This window comes from Gavia stellata, chromosome 27 (assembly GCF_030936135.1).
Source record: "Gavia stellata isolate bGavSte3 chromosome 27, bGavSte3.hap2, whole genome shotgun sequence".
NCBI classification, from domain to species: Eukaryota; Metazoa; Chordata; class Aves; order Gaviiformes; family Gaviidae; genus Gavia; species Gavia stellata.
Window position 1 is genome coordinate 7,322,755 of NC_082620.1, and position 18,891 is coordinate 7,341,645.

Below are 18,891 nucleotides of genomic sequence, written 5' to 3' on the forward strand. Positions count from 1 at the left end.
GCTATTGGCACAGGACATGTCTAGTACCTCCGGAGCACTTTTAGTTTGCCCCCCCCGGCGCTCGGTGGGATTAATCTGTCATTTTGGAGGTTATTTTCGGCAAGCAGCCCTGCACCCGGGAAGACCGGCCGGAGGAAGAGCGAGGCGCTCCTGAGAGCGGCGGCACGGCGGGGCCGGGGGGAGCGAGGCGGCGGAGCGCGGCCGAGGGGCCGCCCCGCGGGGGAGGAGAGCTGCCCCGCTACCTGCTCCCCGATTCTGGCCGCCCGCGTGGCTCCCGGCCGCTGCGGGGACTGGGGGGGCTGCTGCTGCTGAGCAACAATACAGTGCTTTAAACTCAGCCTCAACTTCTCAGAGCGAGCAAGGATGGCAACGCTGCCGGAGCTTCGGAGCTGCCCAGAGCGCCAGGGAACCACTGTCTAATAAATGGGAGTAAAATGGAATTTCTTACCTGGGTTTTTCCTGCCTTGGTTCTACTGTGCACCCAACAGCACAGGTGTATCAGGTAAGAAAACGCCTTCTCTTCCTGTCTTAGACTGGCCTTAGGCAGCCGTTCTTTCGGTGGGGCTGGGGTGGAAAATGCCGGGTCTGGCTGTAGCTCCCGCTTTTGCCCGGGGATGCTCTCCGTTTAAGGGCTACGACTGCTTGAGTGCGGGTTCAGTGGCAAGAGGGGTCTCGACTGAAGAGTTTCCTCAGTGTGCCCCATCTTTTTTTTCTTCTTCTTCTTTTTCTAGCAGAGGATGCTCTTTGCCAATTGAGCAGCAGGTTCTTGGGTTAATCAAGGGGTGTGTTTTTAACAGGATGTCTGTGGAAGCCTCTTCCCGAGGGGACTTACTCTAAATTGGGGGCAATCACTTTTTGCAATGGCACTGCACATCCCGGCGCAGCCTCGTCCCCCTGAACAGCTCTGTAGGGGGCCTGCTTGAACATGAAACTCTTCCATAAAACCCTGCACAAGCAGTGGGGCACTAACTGAACATCCTTGCTTAGGGCCTCCACAGGCACAATTAAAACCCCCAAAATACAGACATTCCTTTCTAACGGGTTCATTAAGTCTCCTGAATTGGAGATAAGAGGAAGAGACTGGCAGAGATCTTAGAAAAAACGTTTGAAGAACACCAACCATTTCTTAAAATAATACATTGTAAAGATATATGTTTGCAATTCTCACTCGCATTTATTCAGGTGTTAGCTAGGCAACCAGCTATGTTCTCTGTATATTCTCGACAAATCTGGAGGCTGTATGTGGAGAAAGCTTGCCATGATTATGCAATGAAAATAGGAGGGGGAGTAAAAAAGAACTTGCTGCATGTAAAAACATGCCTACATCATCCAGACCAGAGATGGCTGTGGGGCATTAAAGGGGTCTTCCTACTTCTACTTTATTATTAATAGCTTCAGAGGAGTACAAGAAACAAAGTGATAACTGTAGTAATACATAACATTGCTGTTACAGTTTTTGGATTTAATTAAAGAGATCTGGTTGTTTTTTTCACTGGGAAAGGATCTTGCATTAGAGGAAGTGTCAAGTCAACTGCTCTTATTCAGGGCTGACATAATGATTTATCCTATGACCTTGAATCTGTTATCCAGGGTCAGATCCTGACACCCTCATGCTCTGAAGCAATCCAGTATTACAGTGAAGGCAGAGAAAATACCAGTTATGACCTAAGGGCATCAAGATCTTCACCATAATTTCAATGATCCTGTTTCTCTCTCTGCGCTTGGGCTAGCATTATGTATTTTGCTTGAAAAGTGGTGTTTGAGTACAAAATAGGAAAAAAATAATTTTAAGGAAGAGTCAGCCTTCTCAGCCTGTCTTCAAGGTCTGTTTCTAGGCACAGCAACTGCCAGGATATGTGCAACCTCTAATCTGTTGGATAAATTATTTTATATTTGGATTAACTACCTAATTACTTGACTTTCTTCCTTCAGTTACACAATAGTAATGAGTTGTTTGTTAGAAATATATATACTCGTGGCAGGGAGTAAGGCAAGGCAAATTCTAGCTTGTGAAATTCCAGCTGTTCAGTTTGTAGTAGTTTTTCAAATATGCCAAAGTGTAAGACATTCGACGGTCAAAGAAAACTGCTCTGTTTAGTACAACAGTTTTCTGAAGATTCAGGATTTAGCATGGCTATGGCAGAACATTGTTTAATCTTGTAAAAAGTGAGTAACCTTGCTTACATGTGTACTTTTGATGAGTTAAACAAAACAAAATTATATCCTTGTGTCAGTAAAATTACTCGCACATAGACGACCTGTGAAGTAATTCCCCTTGTAAGGGCCCAAGAAGCACATTAACTTCCTTATTCTTCTTCCTTGAAGTCCTGTAATGTGTTATTACATATAATGATTTTTGGTAAGAGACGCTTTTATGAAAAGCAGTATTTTATTTTGGTGGTTGGACTTGATGATCTTACAGGTCTTTTCCAACCTTAGTGATTCTGTGATTCTGTGATTAATACTGTGGGTTTATAAATGGGCAAAACTGCCCATAGCTACTTTTTATTGCTCTGATTTTGTTTTCTAGACATAATGTGGTACATGGTTATGATGATAGAGGCCATCCAAACCCACTAAGTTCTCTGCTTGTGAGTTCTACGGACTGTATATTGACAGGTGTAAGCAAAAACATATTCAAAAAAGGAAGAAAATTTCAGCGAGTTCTGAACTCAGTGGTAGGACGTGAGACTTCTCAAAGGCAAAACTACCTATTAAAATAATGTTAAGGTTTGGCAGAGGAGGGAAGTGGGGAATACCTGTGGCCTGCTTCCTCACAGCATTTTTGAATATCCTTTCGGGGTGCTTTAGAGGGCTGTATTTGAAGGAATTTCTCTGTCACGTGTGCTATTTGACTGAAGTGAAGGAGCCAAAGTCAGCACATCCTACTTATGCCACTGCTGTTTTCAGGTAAACATTTTTAAAAAGTAGTATTTGTTGGTCTGCTTGAGGCAGTGATTAGAGGCAAGAAATTTGGAATTTATACGATTGACAGCTCTTTGGGGCAAAGACTGTAGCTTCCATTATTTTATCGGAGTTTGATATGCTGTGGATGCTGCAATAATAAATGTGTCATAGTGAATGAGATCACCTGCTGAAATACACTTAGTGAAATATTTCTTCATTTGCACAGGGAAAGAGTACTATTGATAGGAGTTTTGGGGTGTATGTCCATACTTTGTAATTCTTTACCAAAAGAGATTTTAATTCTCTAATTAAAAATAGGTGTATCTTTTGTATTTAAGATTCTACTATGTTAAATGACTTTTATATATTTGCATAGAATTGTCCTTCTGTTGCGTGTCTCCCTCAGCCTCTTACTCCTATTCATGGAAACTGAGCAGCTTTAACACGTGAATATATGCAAAGAGTGGTCCATTTTCAGTAGCTTAAAACTCACAGAGAGGAAGTTTGATGTTCAAAAGATTTCCATGAATTAAGCCTAATGCTTTTTCAATTACATTTCAAAATACAAAACATATTTACAGTGAGCTTCACTTAGAGTCAGGAATGGCAGATGGGAAGGATACACATACTGCTCTGGATAATCCTAGAGTTTGAGAGAGGCCAGATTGTTCACTGACCTTGCAGGATATCCCTTGTCTTTTTCTCAAGAAAGTTTTCTTGACTGGCAATGACATCTGGGACATTTGTCCCCAAAAGATTATCTCAAAGAAAATGAAATGTACTCCATTCCAGTCATCAGTATCAGTCAAACCGGTCTTCCCATCTACCAGGTTAAAGATTCATATAACAACTATGTCACAGTCCCCAAAAGAATCAGGTTAGCAGATTTAAAGAAGAAACAGGAGATGCAAAAAGTGATTTTCCACATCTTACTGCTATACATGTTTGTCAAAAGGTTAGTGCGCTCTCCCTACAAGCGTGACCTAAAATCAGCATGTCATTGGCCACTGACTTGAAAATGTTGCCGAGCTTTTTGCATTGCTGTGCAAAAATAGCATTACTAATGTTATCTCTTGTTCAGCTGCTGTAGTGCACTCATTCACCCAGAACATACAGATTGCCTCTTTCCTTGGTGTAATTTAAATACTCACCAGATTTTTTCTAGTAATACTGATAAATTTCTAGCAACCGTTTTCAAGCAGTGTTCTGGAAGATAGTGAAGACAGGCTAATACCTCACTTGCCTGACAAGGCTTTGAAGACATGCCGTCCAAGTTGATTGATGCTTCTCCTCCAGATCACTCCACATTAGTGGAATGCAATGGTCCTGCAACGGCTGGGAGAAAGATGTCAGCTGGCATAGAAAGGATTTTGGGATATATGTTCTTTTTATTCTAGAACTGATAGTACTTAGCTCTGAAAGAGATGCATTTCTTTGTCATTTGAGAGTCATTGCTTGGAGCTGCTTTCCCTAACATGTGTCAAAGACAGTTTTGTTAGGCAAAGAACTTCATAGTTTTGCCAGGTTTATCAATGGTGATTTCCTCTCCCCTTTGTCTAGTGTGCAAGAGAACTATTATTTTCATAGTTTAAACAGCAGTAATCTGTTTTCTACTGCTAACAACAAGCTCTCTTGAAGTTCTCACAATGCTTAAACTCCAGATATGGACAGATGCAAATATATTCTCCAGAATATCTGCTTGAAATGAGATGTGTACAGAGTCAGAGTGTGGATGAAAAATCATTTTCTTCAGCTTTAGATTTGGGAATGACTTCCAGAGTGATATTCGTACACATGACTATATTGCCATTCAGTCAACTAGGCACTCCATTCTGGCCTGGTGCAAAGTAAAGATAAGCTTTTTGATGAGCTGTTATGCCCCTTGAATTTTACAAATCAATAGCTTAATTTTACAAAGTCCTTTTCTTACTAATGCAAGCTTTACAGCAGCTTACGTCAGGAAGTGGAGCTGCCAAATCAACTAATAGTAGTTTCCTTTCTTTTCATCTTTACTGCTTACACTATGAAAAGTTAATCCCTTCCAATGTGTCTTTTCTATGCTGGTCTTCCTTTTTCAGGTAAAATAAATGAATAATATTTTACGCCATATATAATCCCAAGTGCTTATCAAGGATGAATGAAATTCTCCCACCGCCCTTCATGTAACTTTAAAGCACTGGATCTGATGTACAGAAGTCTAGAGGAATGGCTCAAAGGAGTTCCAACAAACTGGCCTGTAAAGTGCCATGAAAATAAAGGTCTGCTTTCCAAAGTCACCATTTTTGACTGAGGACAGCTATACTGTCTGCTAATATTCACACTTTTGTCTTCACCAGATAAAAAAGAAATGAAAACATTACAGGTAGAATAATATTCTTGAGTTTATTATTCTTCCTCTTCTTCAATATTCTTGAGGAACAAAAAAGAGGGGAATGGGAGATTTCTACTATGCTGGAGGACCTGGGATGACTTTAGACCTAAAGAGCACCTATCAGACTGACACAAGCAGAACTTGGACTCATTTACACCATGCTGAATCATACACCCAAGCACAGAGCCCCTGCTACATTAGTGCTTATGTCTGTATTATTTCCTTTGCTCCATCACCCTCCATGTCAGTCTGACAAAACGTAATTTGAAGAATATGGCTATTTAAAGTGATTACTGGGTAGTTTAAAGGTGCAATATAGGTTCACAGAATGGTTGAGGTTGGAAAGGACCTCTGGAGGTCACCTGGTCCACCCCCCTGCTCAAGCAGGGCCACCCAGAGCCAGTTGCCCAGGACCGTGTTCATGTGGCATTTAAATATTGCTACGGAGGGAGACCACAACCTCTCTCAGCAACCTGTCCCAGTGCTCAGCCACCCTCACAGTGAAAAAGTGTTTCCTGATGTTCAAGCAGAACCTCCTGTGATTCAGTTTGTGCCTGTGGCCTCTGGTCCTGTCACTGGGCTCCACGGCAAAGAGCCTGGCTCTGCCTTCTTTACACCCTCCCTTCACGTATTTATATACATTGATAAGATCCCCCCTGAGCCTTCTCTTCTCCAGGCTAAACAGTCCCAGCTTTTCTACGTATGAGAGAGACTCTAGTCCCTTAATCATCTGCATGAAAGAAGCCTAATAGCAAAAGCTTTTGGTAACTCGGTGATAACTGTTTGTAAATGAAACTGTAGGTTATTCTGATTCACATATTCTCTTCGAGTATCTAGAAGCCATTCTGTGAGCACCATGCTAGTGTGTGAGAATGGCAGTAACTGAGTAATTTTGTTGCCCATTTCAAAGAAATTTAAAAATGAACCAGTAGTATAAACATCAACAAAGTAAATCTAGCCATAAAATTATTTCAGATGTAATACTTTAATAACCCCCACTGGTATTAAGTGCATATAGCTCCACTAACTTCAACGCATTTGTTACACTGATGATCTGACCCTAAGGCTTTATTAATAATAGAAACAGGATTCTTTTTAATTGTGTCATGGATATTTAAGTAAAACTCCCTCTAGATTATAATCTGTTTAAAACACATGGCAAGCTACAGCCCACAGTTTTTAACCCAACTCTCGTCATTTTAACTTTCTTTTAGCTCTATGGCTCTCCTTAATGCCATTAAAATAGAATGCTGACACAGGATAAGTGCTGCATACTATAAATGCTTTTTCAAAAAAGATGAGGCTCCTAGCAGTTCTTACAGTGACATTACTTCTTTTATAGCAAGTGACTGATTATAAGTCAGTTACCTGGGGATCAATACCTATTGTGAAAGGGGGGCAGCAAAATTTGTTTTTATTATTTTTCTCAGGTTGAGTACTCATAAATATACATGGTATTCTAATTTTACAATGACTTGCACCTAGCACTTTTGTACTGTTGTGTAGGTAGGAAGTATAAGCTAGATTCTCCCATCCGCACAGATCAGGCACACAAGATAGGTCACTACGGTGTAGTCACCTTTTGACTTGAGTATTGTTTTCAAAACACTTTACAGAATTTGGCTGCAGTTTTAGCCATAGGAGTCAAAAAGCACCATCTTCTACTGAAAAGGCAAAGAGATTTTAGGCAGATACATTCATTCAAGCACATTCTAGTTATTTACTCTAATCATGGAAAGACTTCATTCTTTACCTATAAAAGGAGCTCAGATACTTTACTGATTAGGAATACCATTACATATCTATGGCTGAGGCTTACAAGTTACAAATAAGTACATTTTTAAAAAAATACTTTCATCATAGTCTCATATTCTCTAATCTGCCAAGGCCTTAATTTAAAAAGTTATTTGTTTTCTGTATTAACTGATAGCCTTAGTATTTCCAGAAATAGGGCAGTGAATGTAAAAGAAAATAAATTAAAGAATTTCTGAACTGGAGTTTTTGATGATATTGCAGAAGAATGCCAGACCTTAGCATGTGGATCTTGCCAAGTATTATGAAACTATAATTTCATTAAGTAAACACTGACAGTTGGATGATTGAAAGACCGGCACACAGGAAAAAAGCAGCCTAATAGAGAGAAGTGTTTATATAGTTGATGAGACCCAATAAAGAAGGAAAAAACTCTGTCAACATCTGTTATAAATCTTCAAAGCCCTTGTCTAAATCAATTATGTTATTCCAATTTATGGAGCTGAAAATATGGCTCTGAGTCTTCCGAGATCCTTACTCAGAAGAGATGTAGGAACCTGAGAAATACCTGAGATAGATAGCCATTTGAGATGAACATACAGCAGTGTGCTCACGGCAAGGAAATGTAAATGCAGTTTAATATATATCCCCCATTTTAACGTTTTGCCGTGAACTAATGAAGTTTCACTTTGGAGCAGCATCTCTATGCTTTAAGGTCACTTAAGCTTTGACAACTCTGTTAATGCAAGTTTTCAGTGTCTCTGTTGCTCAGAACTTACATTTATACATCGTAATCCCGGAATTCCTTCCTTATATCATTGACTCCATACATGTGGGGCAAGAATTTTATGACCAGGGCAATCAAAGATTTTTTTTTCAGTCTCCTGTGAGAAGAGTTGATTATTGTAGGATGCTCGGCTACTGTGCTAGCAGTAACTGCATGTGCTGAGCTGAACGCCCAGACTGGCATATTTTGGAGAGAAAAACCATGTGCTTTATGTGGGTCAATGTCACATGAACACTCTAAGAAAGTTATGTAAGTGCCAAGGCAGAATATGTTTATGGTATATTACTCTGCAGCCTTTCATCGATGTTTAACGAGTTTCTCTTGTTACTAGGGATATATATCTCTCAAATGCCATATTTATTGCTGGACTCAGTGGAAGATGCTAAAACGGTGCTCAGTTTTGATATGGTACTTGCATTCAGATACAGGCCCTCTCAAACCACTGGCAATTTTTCTCTTAGCAAATAGTTGTGGTAGACGTTGTCACTGTCCTTCATTTATCTGTTCTTGTTATGTCAGTCACAGTGCTGGCAAGAGGAATTGTGTGAGCAGGCATAGATCTGCTTCAAATGAAGTCTGCCAGCTCAGTTTAAATGGTTAATGAAGACAATATAAGCTTGCCTTTGTTTATAAGAGATTATGGAATATCCACATAACTGCTTGTACCAGGAGGGTTGAGGGGCTGGCATCTGCCAGGTGGTGGAAAGCGGCAACAAGAAACGGTGCTAATGTCTTCAAGGAGCATCACTGGATCAGAAAGAAGCATATCCCTGGCACCTGAGAGATGGAGCCTTATTTCTGGGAGGGGGACTGTGGCACGCTGCACAAATCTGACGGCAACACATTACCTCCCAAACAAAACCTACTGCGTGTTTCGTGGCTCACTCGGGTACCAAGAGTCACTACAAAAGGATGCGTGCATTATGGCATCCCACACTCCTGACCTGAGGACAGATGGCCAAACACCCACACTGCCTGACGCTGGCAAGTGCAAAACAGCACAAGGAGGTGAGCTGGGGCCCTCCCAGCTTGATGGAACCATCCCTATATGCCCAAACCTCTGGGGCACCTGTGGGAAGGTGGAGTGGGAAGAGACATTTCAGTGCTATGGATACCTCACTCACTGCTCAAGACCATGGACAGGAGTGGCCCCAAATCCAGAACCATAGTCAGGGCTCTTGCCCCTGCATTTCTAGGATCATGAAGCACATCTCAGGTTCCAGGACAATGGCCAAATCCTTCAAGCTTACCACTATGGGCAGCTCCTTGCACTGCAGAACCATGGGCCCCTCTCGAGGTTTTGGGAGGCTCCTGAGTCACCTGGACTGTAGGCAGCCACCTCTTTGGCTCAGAATGAGGGAGAACTACTGGGGCTTTTGGGTGCCATGGACAGCACCTCCTGAGTTCCAGGGCCACAGCCTGCTCCCGCTGAGGTTTGGGTCCGGCGCACAGGCAGTTTCGTGCTGGGTCGGGGCTGTGGGGATGCCCCCTTCGGTGCTTCCGTGCTTTCAGCTGTTCACTTTTTAAGCAATCTTTGCAGTTTTCAGCTGTTTGTACGCCTTCTATTAGCATTGCTTTTCATATTTCTGAGGCCCAATGGTACTTTTCACGGTACTGAAGATGTTAAATCCTAATCCCAGCTCTGTAATTTTTACTGTTTTCCCGTCACATTTGACAATATACCAGCCTTCTTGATCTCAGCTGTTCCATAGTGGTACTAGGAGCTGTCACAGTTGCTCTGTCCTGCTACCCAGATAGCTGCATTTCAGCATCCACCAATGCATTTTATGCAGTATACAAAGTATCTTGGTTTCCCTCATGCTTCCTTTACATTTCTAAATCTTTTTTTTTTACTTTTTTTTAAAAGAAAAAACCTTAAAAAAGTATGTGCTTGTATTTCAGAAAGAGGCCATAGTCTTGCCTGAAATATGTTTTGATTTAAACAGAAATACCTGAAACCATGTTCCTATCTATATACAGTATTTTTCCGCTAAATTACCAATATAGCTGATTATACTGCAGGTGGTCTCTGGTGTAAAAGAAGTCAATGTCTTCCATTTTCTGTTATTTTTCTGTTTGTAAACATGGCCAAGTTTTAAAAGACACTTATTCTCTTTACCTAGAGCTATGAATGACATCGGAGATTACATAGGTTCCAACATCGAAATATCCTGGTTACCCAACCTGGATGATTTAATGAAAGGGTACGCACGTAATTTCAGGCCTGGGATTGGAGGTGAGACTTTGAGAATAATGTCTCTTTTTTTTCTTACAATTCTTCTACTCTCTGATGTTTATGTGAACTTTGACCTCTACATGAATAAAAGGTTGTGATTATCTATTACTTGGATACCGGAAATAATAACAATCAACGGTTTGCTTGATCTTGAAAAAAGACAGACTGTACAACAGAATTAGCAACTCGGTCTTCTTGCTGATACAGTTCTTAAATCACTGATATATAAGTTGAAGCAATTTTGGACTACATTAAATGGTGATAATTTTTGCATTTGCTTGAAGTCATGCTGTCTTAAACTAGATGATGTGGTTTCCAGAAAGGATTCCATAATTTTCAGTACTTGTGATTACATCTCATGTCCTTTATCACTGAAGCGAAGTGTTCATTGGAAATTGAGGATGCAACCTGTAAAAGATGTAAATCTCTTGCTTTAAGGTAGATTTTACTTGGAAAGTGTACTTTATGAAGGAAAACACTTTTATGAATTCACTCTGTATGAAAGAATTAACAGTCTTGGGTTTTCTATATTTTTATAGGTACTATGATGATGTAAATCACCCCATTCAAACATTTTTTCCTCAGGTCCTCCTGTTAATGTTGCTCTTGCAATTGAAGTAGCCAGCATTGACCACATCTCAGAAGTGAACATGGTATGTTATCAGTTAAACCTACCAAGTTGTGAACGTATGTACAGCAATGTCAGAAATTGTAGAAAACTAACTAAATAGAGAGACAGTTAATTCCCAACATGTTTGGAGCGGAGAAGTTACCACAAGAAGATACTGCAAAGAACAAACATTGTCTTTTAAGACACAGACAGTCTCTTCTGGCAGACACTGGCAATTAGAAGAATCTAGCTATGTATAAGTCACTGAGATTTCTTACTACAGTTAGCAAGGTCGGATCTGTGCAGCACTTACTAACAGAAAGCCTAATTTTAAGCATTAACGCCAACTTCTGTTCAAATTCCTTTTCACCACAGATACTCCCAAAAAGAAGCTAAGGGAACAATTGGTTGTGAGATGCTCCTCTTTTTTGTGTAAAGACCTTCCAATAAAGCAGTGGAGTATAACAACTTACAAGTCACATAAACAAGCATAGGCATGGATTAACTGCAGTTCTGAAACACAATAGATTTAATTTTAAACCCAAAACTTTGACTTTCCCTCCATCCTTTCCCTTCATTACAGATGCATAACTTCACCTGATTTTTTAGTTTTGCTTTAAAAAAACTTCAAAAACAAAAGTTGTACCTGTGGAGATACATAAACTGATTTTCTTCATTAGGACACATGCAGCTCTTGCAACATGTTATATATAACACTGACATTAAATCACTTTTTGATATCTTGGGTTTATCCGTGGTAGAAGCATATGAAAGAAATTAAAATGCTTGGGCAGCTCTGTCGTTGAGTGAGTATAAAAATACTTATTTGCACTGGAAGCAGTTAATACATTTCTAGGCTAATACAATGATTCTAACCAAGTCCCAAGACATTATCATTGTGTTTGTTTAGCATCACTTTTTAATTGGGATTTCTCTTGTCATAGGAATATACCATGACGGTATTTTTGCACCAGAGCTGGCGAGATGACCGTCTGTCGTACAATCACACCAATGAAACTTTGGGCTTAGACAGCCGGTTTGTGGACAAGCTCTGGTTGCCAGATACATTCATAGTAAATGCCAAGTCTGCTTGGTTCCATGATGTGACTGTGGAAAACAAACTTATCAGGCTCCAGCCAGATGGAGTAATTTTATACAGCATCAGGTGAGTGAAAAAGAGAGCAAATGTACTCTATCATCTATTAATTTTTTGAACAGACTATAAAGTAATCCCTCAGTTTTCCTAGGATGATTTCCTAAAATAATTATTAATTTAAACCAGAAGAAAGTACTGGTGACTCCTATCAGAGACCCCTTTGCTTTACAAGGATTACACTGCCAGGAAGGTATCTTTGGCAACACTAACACATTTTCCGCTTCATGATCACTGATCACTTTCAGAATGTTCTTAATGGGAGATAAGCATCTCATAACTACTTGGTCACCAGGCAAGGACATGCTGAATACAGAGCAAAGATTCTGTTCTCCACTCTCTCACTACTTTCCAAGGGAACTATGAGCCTGATTTGGGCCCAATTTCCCCATCTTTCAAATAGAGAAAGTAGTATTTCCTCACTTTAGAAGAGTGTTCTTGCTAGAACTCAGTAACTATATTTAAAGTTAATTGTGTAATGTTCTAAAAAACAGTGAGTGTGCACCTTTGAAGTTGTAAGTCCAAAGTCACCCCTAAAGTATTGGTAGTGATCTTGGGGACAGTGGAAGGGAGGAGATTTGACTCAGAAAAGTCCTTTTTGTCATCCGAAGTAGCTGAAGTGTCTGTCCTCTGACATTAGACAAGTCATTTGACCTTTCTTCAATTTCCCCCTGCCTTTGGGTTTCCCACAGACTTAGTAAAGGCAATAGTCATCAGGATTTTGCAAATAGTTTCCTGTATTAGTATTAAGGTTTCAAAGTTTTCCGTTTAGGCTTTTGAGTTCTGAGGAAAAGACTCAATCTGAATGCAACTAACTGGTCTTTCCCCTGCTTGGAACAGGATTACCTCAACAGTGGCCTGTGACATGGACCTTTCCAAGTATCCAATGGATGAGCAAGAATGCATGTTGGATTTGGAGAGCTGTAAGGGCTGAGTACAGTGTTCCATATAATCTGTATTTTGTTTAAAGCCTGTATATATGGTACTTAGCTTGTTGGCGTTTCCTGGAATGATTCTGCTTTAGTCAATGAAATGTAAGGCATGCCTTAGGATTTAGAAATAAAGGGTACAAACATGAATCCCTTCATTCTCTCTGTTGGGCATTAGACTATGGACTTTTCAATACCAGTTCAGCTCTGATCCAATTCAAAACTATAGGATTTAATTTAGTGAAGATGAACAACCTACAGTGCTGCTGACAAATGTCTGAAACTTCATGCTTGATGTGAAATGTAGTGCGATTGTGACAGTCACTAGCATTACTGAGGTTTGCATCAAATCCAGTGAGAATAAGTAGAGAAGCCCACAGGCAAAATTTGAAGTGCTATTTTTCCTTTGTGAGAAAACAGGAAAAAGAAAGAATTCTCTGCTTTTAATGAATGCCTTTGTGACTAACCCTTACATAGCTGTTTATCTTGCCTAGCATTTCTGTATCTGTTACACAGAAATCAATCAGAATACTGCATGGATTGGCTTAAATTCATTTGTATTCACAAAGGAGGGTGAAGAATGAATTTATACCTTGTCCAACTTGTGTTTTATTTATGACCAGCGTGTAACTCCCATGTGCATTAATACTTTTGAATGAAATTCACCACTGACACAAGCAGGGGCCAGCCAATCAATGGCAATGAATCTGGCCTTTTGTGGGTTTTATATCAAGGAGTCTACAGGTCCTGAGGGTTCCAGAGTTTTGTGAACAGCAGTTTCTGAGCAGATCCACTGGCCTATTGATGCAAATTTCTCTTTTTCTTTTTTAGCACTGACTTTGTTTTCTAGGCAATTAACCACAATACCATTTTATCCTGTCAAAAATAGCAATCTACAGTTTTACTTATGTAATCACCAAATGCAGAGGCAGCAGACAGTGAACCAGCAATCAAGTCTCTCTCCCAGCAAGTTCTGCAGGGAGTTTTGGTGGTGGTTGAGTTTTTTAATTGAATTTGAGGGTTTTGATTTCAGTGAAACAAACATGTAGAAATAAAGCCTTTTTAAACAAATGAATGGTTTAGTAGCAAGTTGTCCATTAACAGCAAAACTAGCAAAGATTGATTTCCTATGGATTTGCATATTACATCAATCCCCTCATACATATCCCCCCCTTCTCTCTTGTCCCTGGTGCCCTGCACCTCTCCCTAGCAGTTATCTTCCAGCTGCCACCCATGCCAAACTGCAGTCATTAATAGGCTGAGATACATGGTGATTGTCAAGCTACTGGTGCATCTCAGAATGGATGTGGGTCTGAGTTATACTGCTGTTCTCTAATTGGATGCACAGATTTGATCTTCTGTTCTCTATACACCATTTCTTACAAAAATTTCAAGAATCTAGAATATCAAGAATGAAGAATATGAAACATTTACCGTTTTGTCATTTTGGTTTGAAAATATTAAGGAAGTTCAAAAGCAATACCTTTTGAAGGAGGAGAACTGACAGAAAAAGAATGCATAGGCAGTTTGCATAGACATGGTTTTCTTTTTAAACTACTTTAAGCCTGGGGGAGGCCCTAACAGTTGTTTCCAAGAGTGGGGATTCAGATGAACAATTCGGCTGTATACTTTGCTTTCATGCAGTGTCCACTTGTAAAAGCACTGTAGGGCTCGCAAGGGGAGATATAGAGCCAACTGGACTCATACTTTTTGAGGACACTGGGGGAATCCCTGACAAAGGAAATCTGTTTCCCCAACACTGCCTGACTGGTACAGTACCTATCTCATAAAATCAATGTGTGAACTTGGAAATAGACTTGCAGTACAGAATTACACTCTGATCTGTCTTCAGTAGGATAGGCATAGATAGATTAGATTTAGTAGTTATTTTCTTCTACAATCAGAAATTTCTGTGACTCTGAGATCCAAGCACAGTGCAGGGGTAAGTAGGCTCGTTTGAGTGCTACGGTAACAGTTACTCTACTTTAAGTGAGGGATAATTTGAATATTTCTCATGACACTGAAGTGCATTGTGCCATACCACATATTGCTAGTCAGTGTGAATCCACTTGGATTATTCTCCCTGTAGGAAAGCTACCCCAGTGGGACACTGGAAACATTGATGTTGCCAGGACAGTGAATTATCCAGACTGAATCACAGCACGTTTGCAATGGGACCGATGAAAATCAGCATAGCAGAGGAATTAGAGGACTTCCATTCTGAGTCCTCTAAGTTCTTAATTTCTTCCTCAAACTTTGTGTTTATTCAGCTTTCTTTTGGCAGATGGCTACTCTTCAGAGGACATCGTCTATCACTGGTCAGAAAACCAGGAGGAGATCCATGGGCTGGATAAGCTGCAGCTTGCTCAGTTCACAATTACCAATTACCAGTTCACAACAGAAATGATGAACTTCAAATCTGGTAACAGGATCTGTCTTCAATTCAGGGACAGTATCTGACTTTTTCCTGGATAGGGAAACCTCCTATACCTAGAATAGAAACCCCCTCTTCTTAAATAACTAATTTAAGAACCTGTCAGGTTTCTGATAAGAGTTTTCTTTAGCTTACACTTGCAAAAAATGGCAACCTTTGCTGAGTCTTCAGGTAGTCACTGTAGCATATTATGTCCTTTAGCTCTGTATGTTTGACAAAATACTGCATGGAGTAGCCAGACAGCGCTTGATAAAAAGACTTGAGGTATAGCTCACATTTCCTTGACCTAATTTGCAACTTCGGATAAAGAAAATTTTCCATTAGCCCTGATGTTATGAGGCTTATGACGTACAGTCAGATCATTCTAATTCTACCCAGTAGAAGTCAGTGGTGTGTATGCGTATCACTGGGTTTATTGCAATGTTTGTGAAAGATTGGAGTCATTTCTTTCCTGCTGATTTTTCATCCTCTTTCATGTATTCAGATTCTTATTTATGCTGCACATCTCCTCTAAGCTCTTTTTTGAGTTTGAAATTAACTTGGCCTTTTAAAAAATCTAAATTTAGTATCTGGAGGACTTTCTACAGCAGATGATAAGACAGTACACATTTTGAAGCAATAATGTTATTCGAGAAGACTCATGATTTTATTTTCAGATCTGGCATTGATATGACCTGAGACAAATCATTTGACCTATTCTTAGCTAACAGTGCTGATGAGAACTGCAGTACCTCGTGCAGGGTTTATGAAGACTAATTGAACAACATTCAAAAATGCTTTTTGTGATCCTTGTCCAAAAGACGTTTAAGAACATAGATCTGTGTCATTATAGGAAATGTTATTTTCAGTATCAGTTTAAATGTAATTCACACAGTCAGCATCTTTCTTTGTCTGCTCTTTTTTCCAGCAGGTCAGTTTCCCAGGCTCAGTCTCCACTTTCACCTTCGGCGAAATCGAGGCGTTTACATCATTCAGTCTTATGTTCCTTCTATCTTACTAGTGGCCATGTCGTGGGTATCCTTCTGGATCAGTCAGTCAGCTGTGCCTGCCAGAGTGTCATTAGGTAAAACAATAGTTTGGGGAACTAACAGGGAAGGGTATGATGAAGTTGTAATTATGCTCTCTAGAAGTCCTCATTTTCCATGAAGGTGCATTTCTGAACACTATGTTTACATTTGCAGAAAAGAGGGTCCTTTAAAAGATTTCCCTCGTGTTTTAATTTCTGTCATGCTATCAGAGCAGCTGCCTCAGTAAAGAACAGAAAATAACCATCTAAAGATGGTTAAAAGCAATAATGAACGTGAGGCAGATGTATGAAAGAATTGATTTGAAGGAACTGGGACAGTGACAAAAAAACGTTCCTAGAGCTTGTGGATCTGTTTGCCTGAGTAAGGGTTGCAAGTCTGGATACAAAAGTTTTTGAGGGTTAAGTGTTCTGGTTTTGTTTGTCCTGATCTAGAACAAAACCAAGGATAACATGGTCAAAGCTGCCTTAGCTGTACAAACACACCGTTTTTTACAGGCTCCCCTGTTTTGAAAATCAGAAGCCACACTATTAAGGGGCTTCTACTGTGAAAATGTTCCTCAGCGTCAGATTAGTAAATACACCTATTATCGTGCATACTATGAAACCTAAAGTAAATTTTCTCACACTACACTGCAGGTATAACTACTGTTCTTACTATGACTACACTGATGGTCAGTGCCCGATCTTCGCTTCCACGAGCATCCGCCATCAAGGCACTTGACGTTTACTTCTGGATTTGCTATGTGTTTGTCTTCGCTGCACTGGTAGAATATGCATTTGCACATTTCAATGCTGACTACATGAAAAAGCAAAAGAACAAGATAAAGGCGAGAAGGCAGAGTGGAGAGGTCAGTAAGCGTAATAGTGTGAATAACTTTGCAAAAGCAATCACCCTGCATTATGACCTTTTTCTACTGCAGAAGCAAATTCTTCTACCCCTTTTGGAAAAAAAATAAAATTTCCTGGTTAATTCTTTTGTCACATTATTAGAAATGCTAATTTCTCCTTGCAGCATGGTTAGCACTAAAGACAACATATTTTTACATGGTTTGTTGCTGTATTTAAGATAGGAAATGGAGAATAAGAGAGAATGAGTAAGAAGAGAGGCAAAGTATGTCTTGAGCCAGATTTGTAGATCTCTCACTTTGAGAATACATTTAGACCCTTTGATATTTGTCCAGTCCTCAGCATAAGTTACAGTAACCTTGAGTTGCTTCTGTAGGGTCAGGGCAAAGTCATTATGGCAGTATTACACGAGATGGGGAAGAAAGGCCTTTTCTCAGAAGGTATTCTTTAGTAGCTGCTTCTGCTTAGACTCTTTTAGCTCTGCTACAGCATAATAAAATGCTGTCAGCAAAACAAAACCTAGGCCTGTAGCCCTGAATGTTGTCCCCTGGAGATTACATTTTTTACACCTAAACTGCATAAGGTAAATACAGATATAATCAACATGGATGTAAGTTATGTAGATACAAAGCCCAGTGAAATTGAACAAAGGAGTCCGTAGATGAAATTTCTTCCAGGAACTCCAGACGGATTTGCTGCTTTCTTCATGTACATACATGCATGTTAGTGACGAAGCACAGTGAATTGATTAAGGAACTTTTTTTTTGACAAGTCACAGTTTGTAGTCCAGGCCTACATATTTTTGAACTCTCTGGCACCTTGGGTATTATTTATGGTTATTATTACTTCATTTTATTAAGCTGTAGCGGATACAACTGATCCATTTTAATTTTCTGTCCCACTTCCACGTTCTCTCAGCTTTGACGAGAGCCTGAGAACTGCCTATTGGCTTTGGCCACACAATGGGATAACTGCCTCCTTAAAGTCAGGCATTAATTTTCAGCCAGGAGGGCCTAAGCATGCTATCTGAATGGTGCCTCAGTAATTCAGAGCACGTAAAATTATAACCGGAATTTAGACATGGTAGCAGAGTCTTTCAGCAGTGCTTCTGCCAAAGCAAGTGATAAATACCATTCAGCACTTATGGATCTCATAGGTATTTCACCATGTCCGTATCATGGCTATCTTGGATGAAGTACACTACCTGTGCCCTATAAAATTGCTATTATAGGTTCTCCTCTTTCCTTTGCAGATAAACGTGAAGAATGCCATTGTTCTGTTTTCCCTTTCCATAGCTGGTGTGAACCAGGAACTGGCCATTTCCAATAGGCAGCACCGAATTCCCAGAAGCCTGCCTGGATCGTATGGCACAATAGAAATAGAAACTGGCGAGACAAAACAGCAGCAAGTCATGAAACTGGATAAAAAGAGTGGTCTGAAATCCCTCTTTAAGCCCATTGATGCTGATACCATTGATATATACGCCAGAGCCGTGTTCCCAGCAGCCTTTGCAGCAGTCAATGTTATATACTGGGTTGCATACACAATGTAAAAGAAAAAAAAGAAAATTAATATGAAGACCTACAAATTGAACAGTACCTACAGACTAAAAAGCCCTTGCTAAAACTGTGTTGATCCATCTCTTCTCAAAATATTTTCCAATGAGCTTGAGACATTTCTAAAGTCAAGAAAGTCCTGCAATCAATTCCTACTAAAAGCAGCAATTTATTACCAATCTGATTTGATACAGTAACAACTGTACTCTGCCAAACAATCCCAGTTCCTTATTTCCTGTATTACCATGAGACAATTTTTCATATGTACATATTCGCAGCAAAA

The 18,891-nt window shown here is 40.0% G+C and overlaps 1 protein-coding gene across 1 annotated transcript; it reads left to right on the forward strand.

The window, feature by feature from the left end:
• Positions 1 to 434: 434 nt before the first annotated feature.
• On the forward strand, positions 435 to 18,604 carry GABRD (gamma-aminobutyric acid type A receptor subunit delta). The gene is made up of 9 exons (XM_009808095.2): positions 435 to 502; positions 9,941 to 10,053; positions 10,639 to 10,706; positions 11,608 to 11,828; positions 12,657 to 12,739; positions 15,030 to 15,167; positions 16,087 to 16,242; positions 16,843 to 17,054; positions 18,305 to 18,604. Exons 1-9 carry the CDS (start codon positions 435 to 437, stop codon positions 18,602 to 18,604), a joined length of 1,359 nt encoding a protein of 452 aa, XP_009806397.1.
• The last annotated feature ends 287 nt before the right edge of the window (positions 18,605 to 18,891 follow it).

What these genes read in the sequence shown, in the direction of transcription:
- GABRD (XM_009808095.2), top strand. Translation starts at nt 435, where the DNA reads ATGGAATTTCTTACCTGGGTTTTTCCTGCCTTGGTTCTACTGTGCACC. An exon ending in AATGATGAACTTCAAATCTG is followed by an intron (nt 15,168 to 16,086) that starts GTAACAGGATCT and finishes TCTTTTTTCCAG; the next exon opens with CAGGTCAGTTTCCCAGGCTC. An exon ending in GCCTGCCAGAGTGTCATTAG is followed by an intron (nt 16,243 to 16,842) that starts GTAAAACAATAG and finishes ACTACACTGCAG; the next exon opens with GTATAACTACTGTTCTTACT.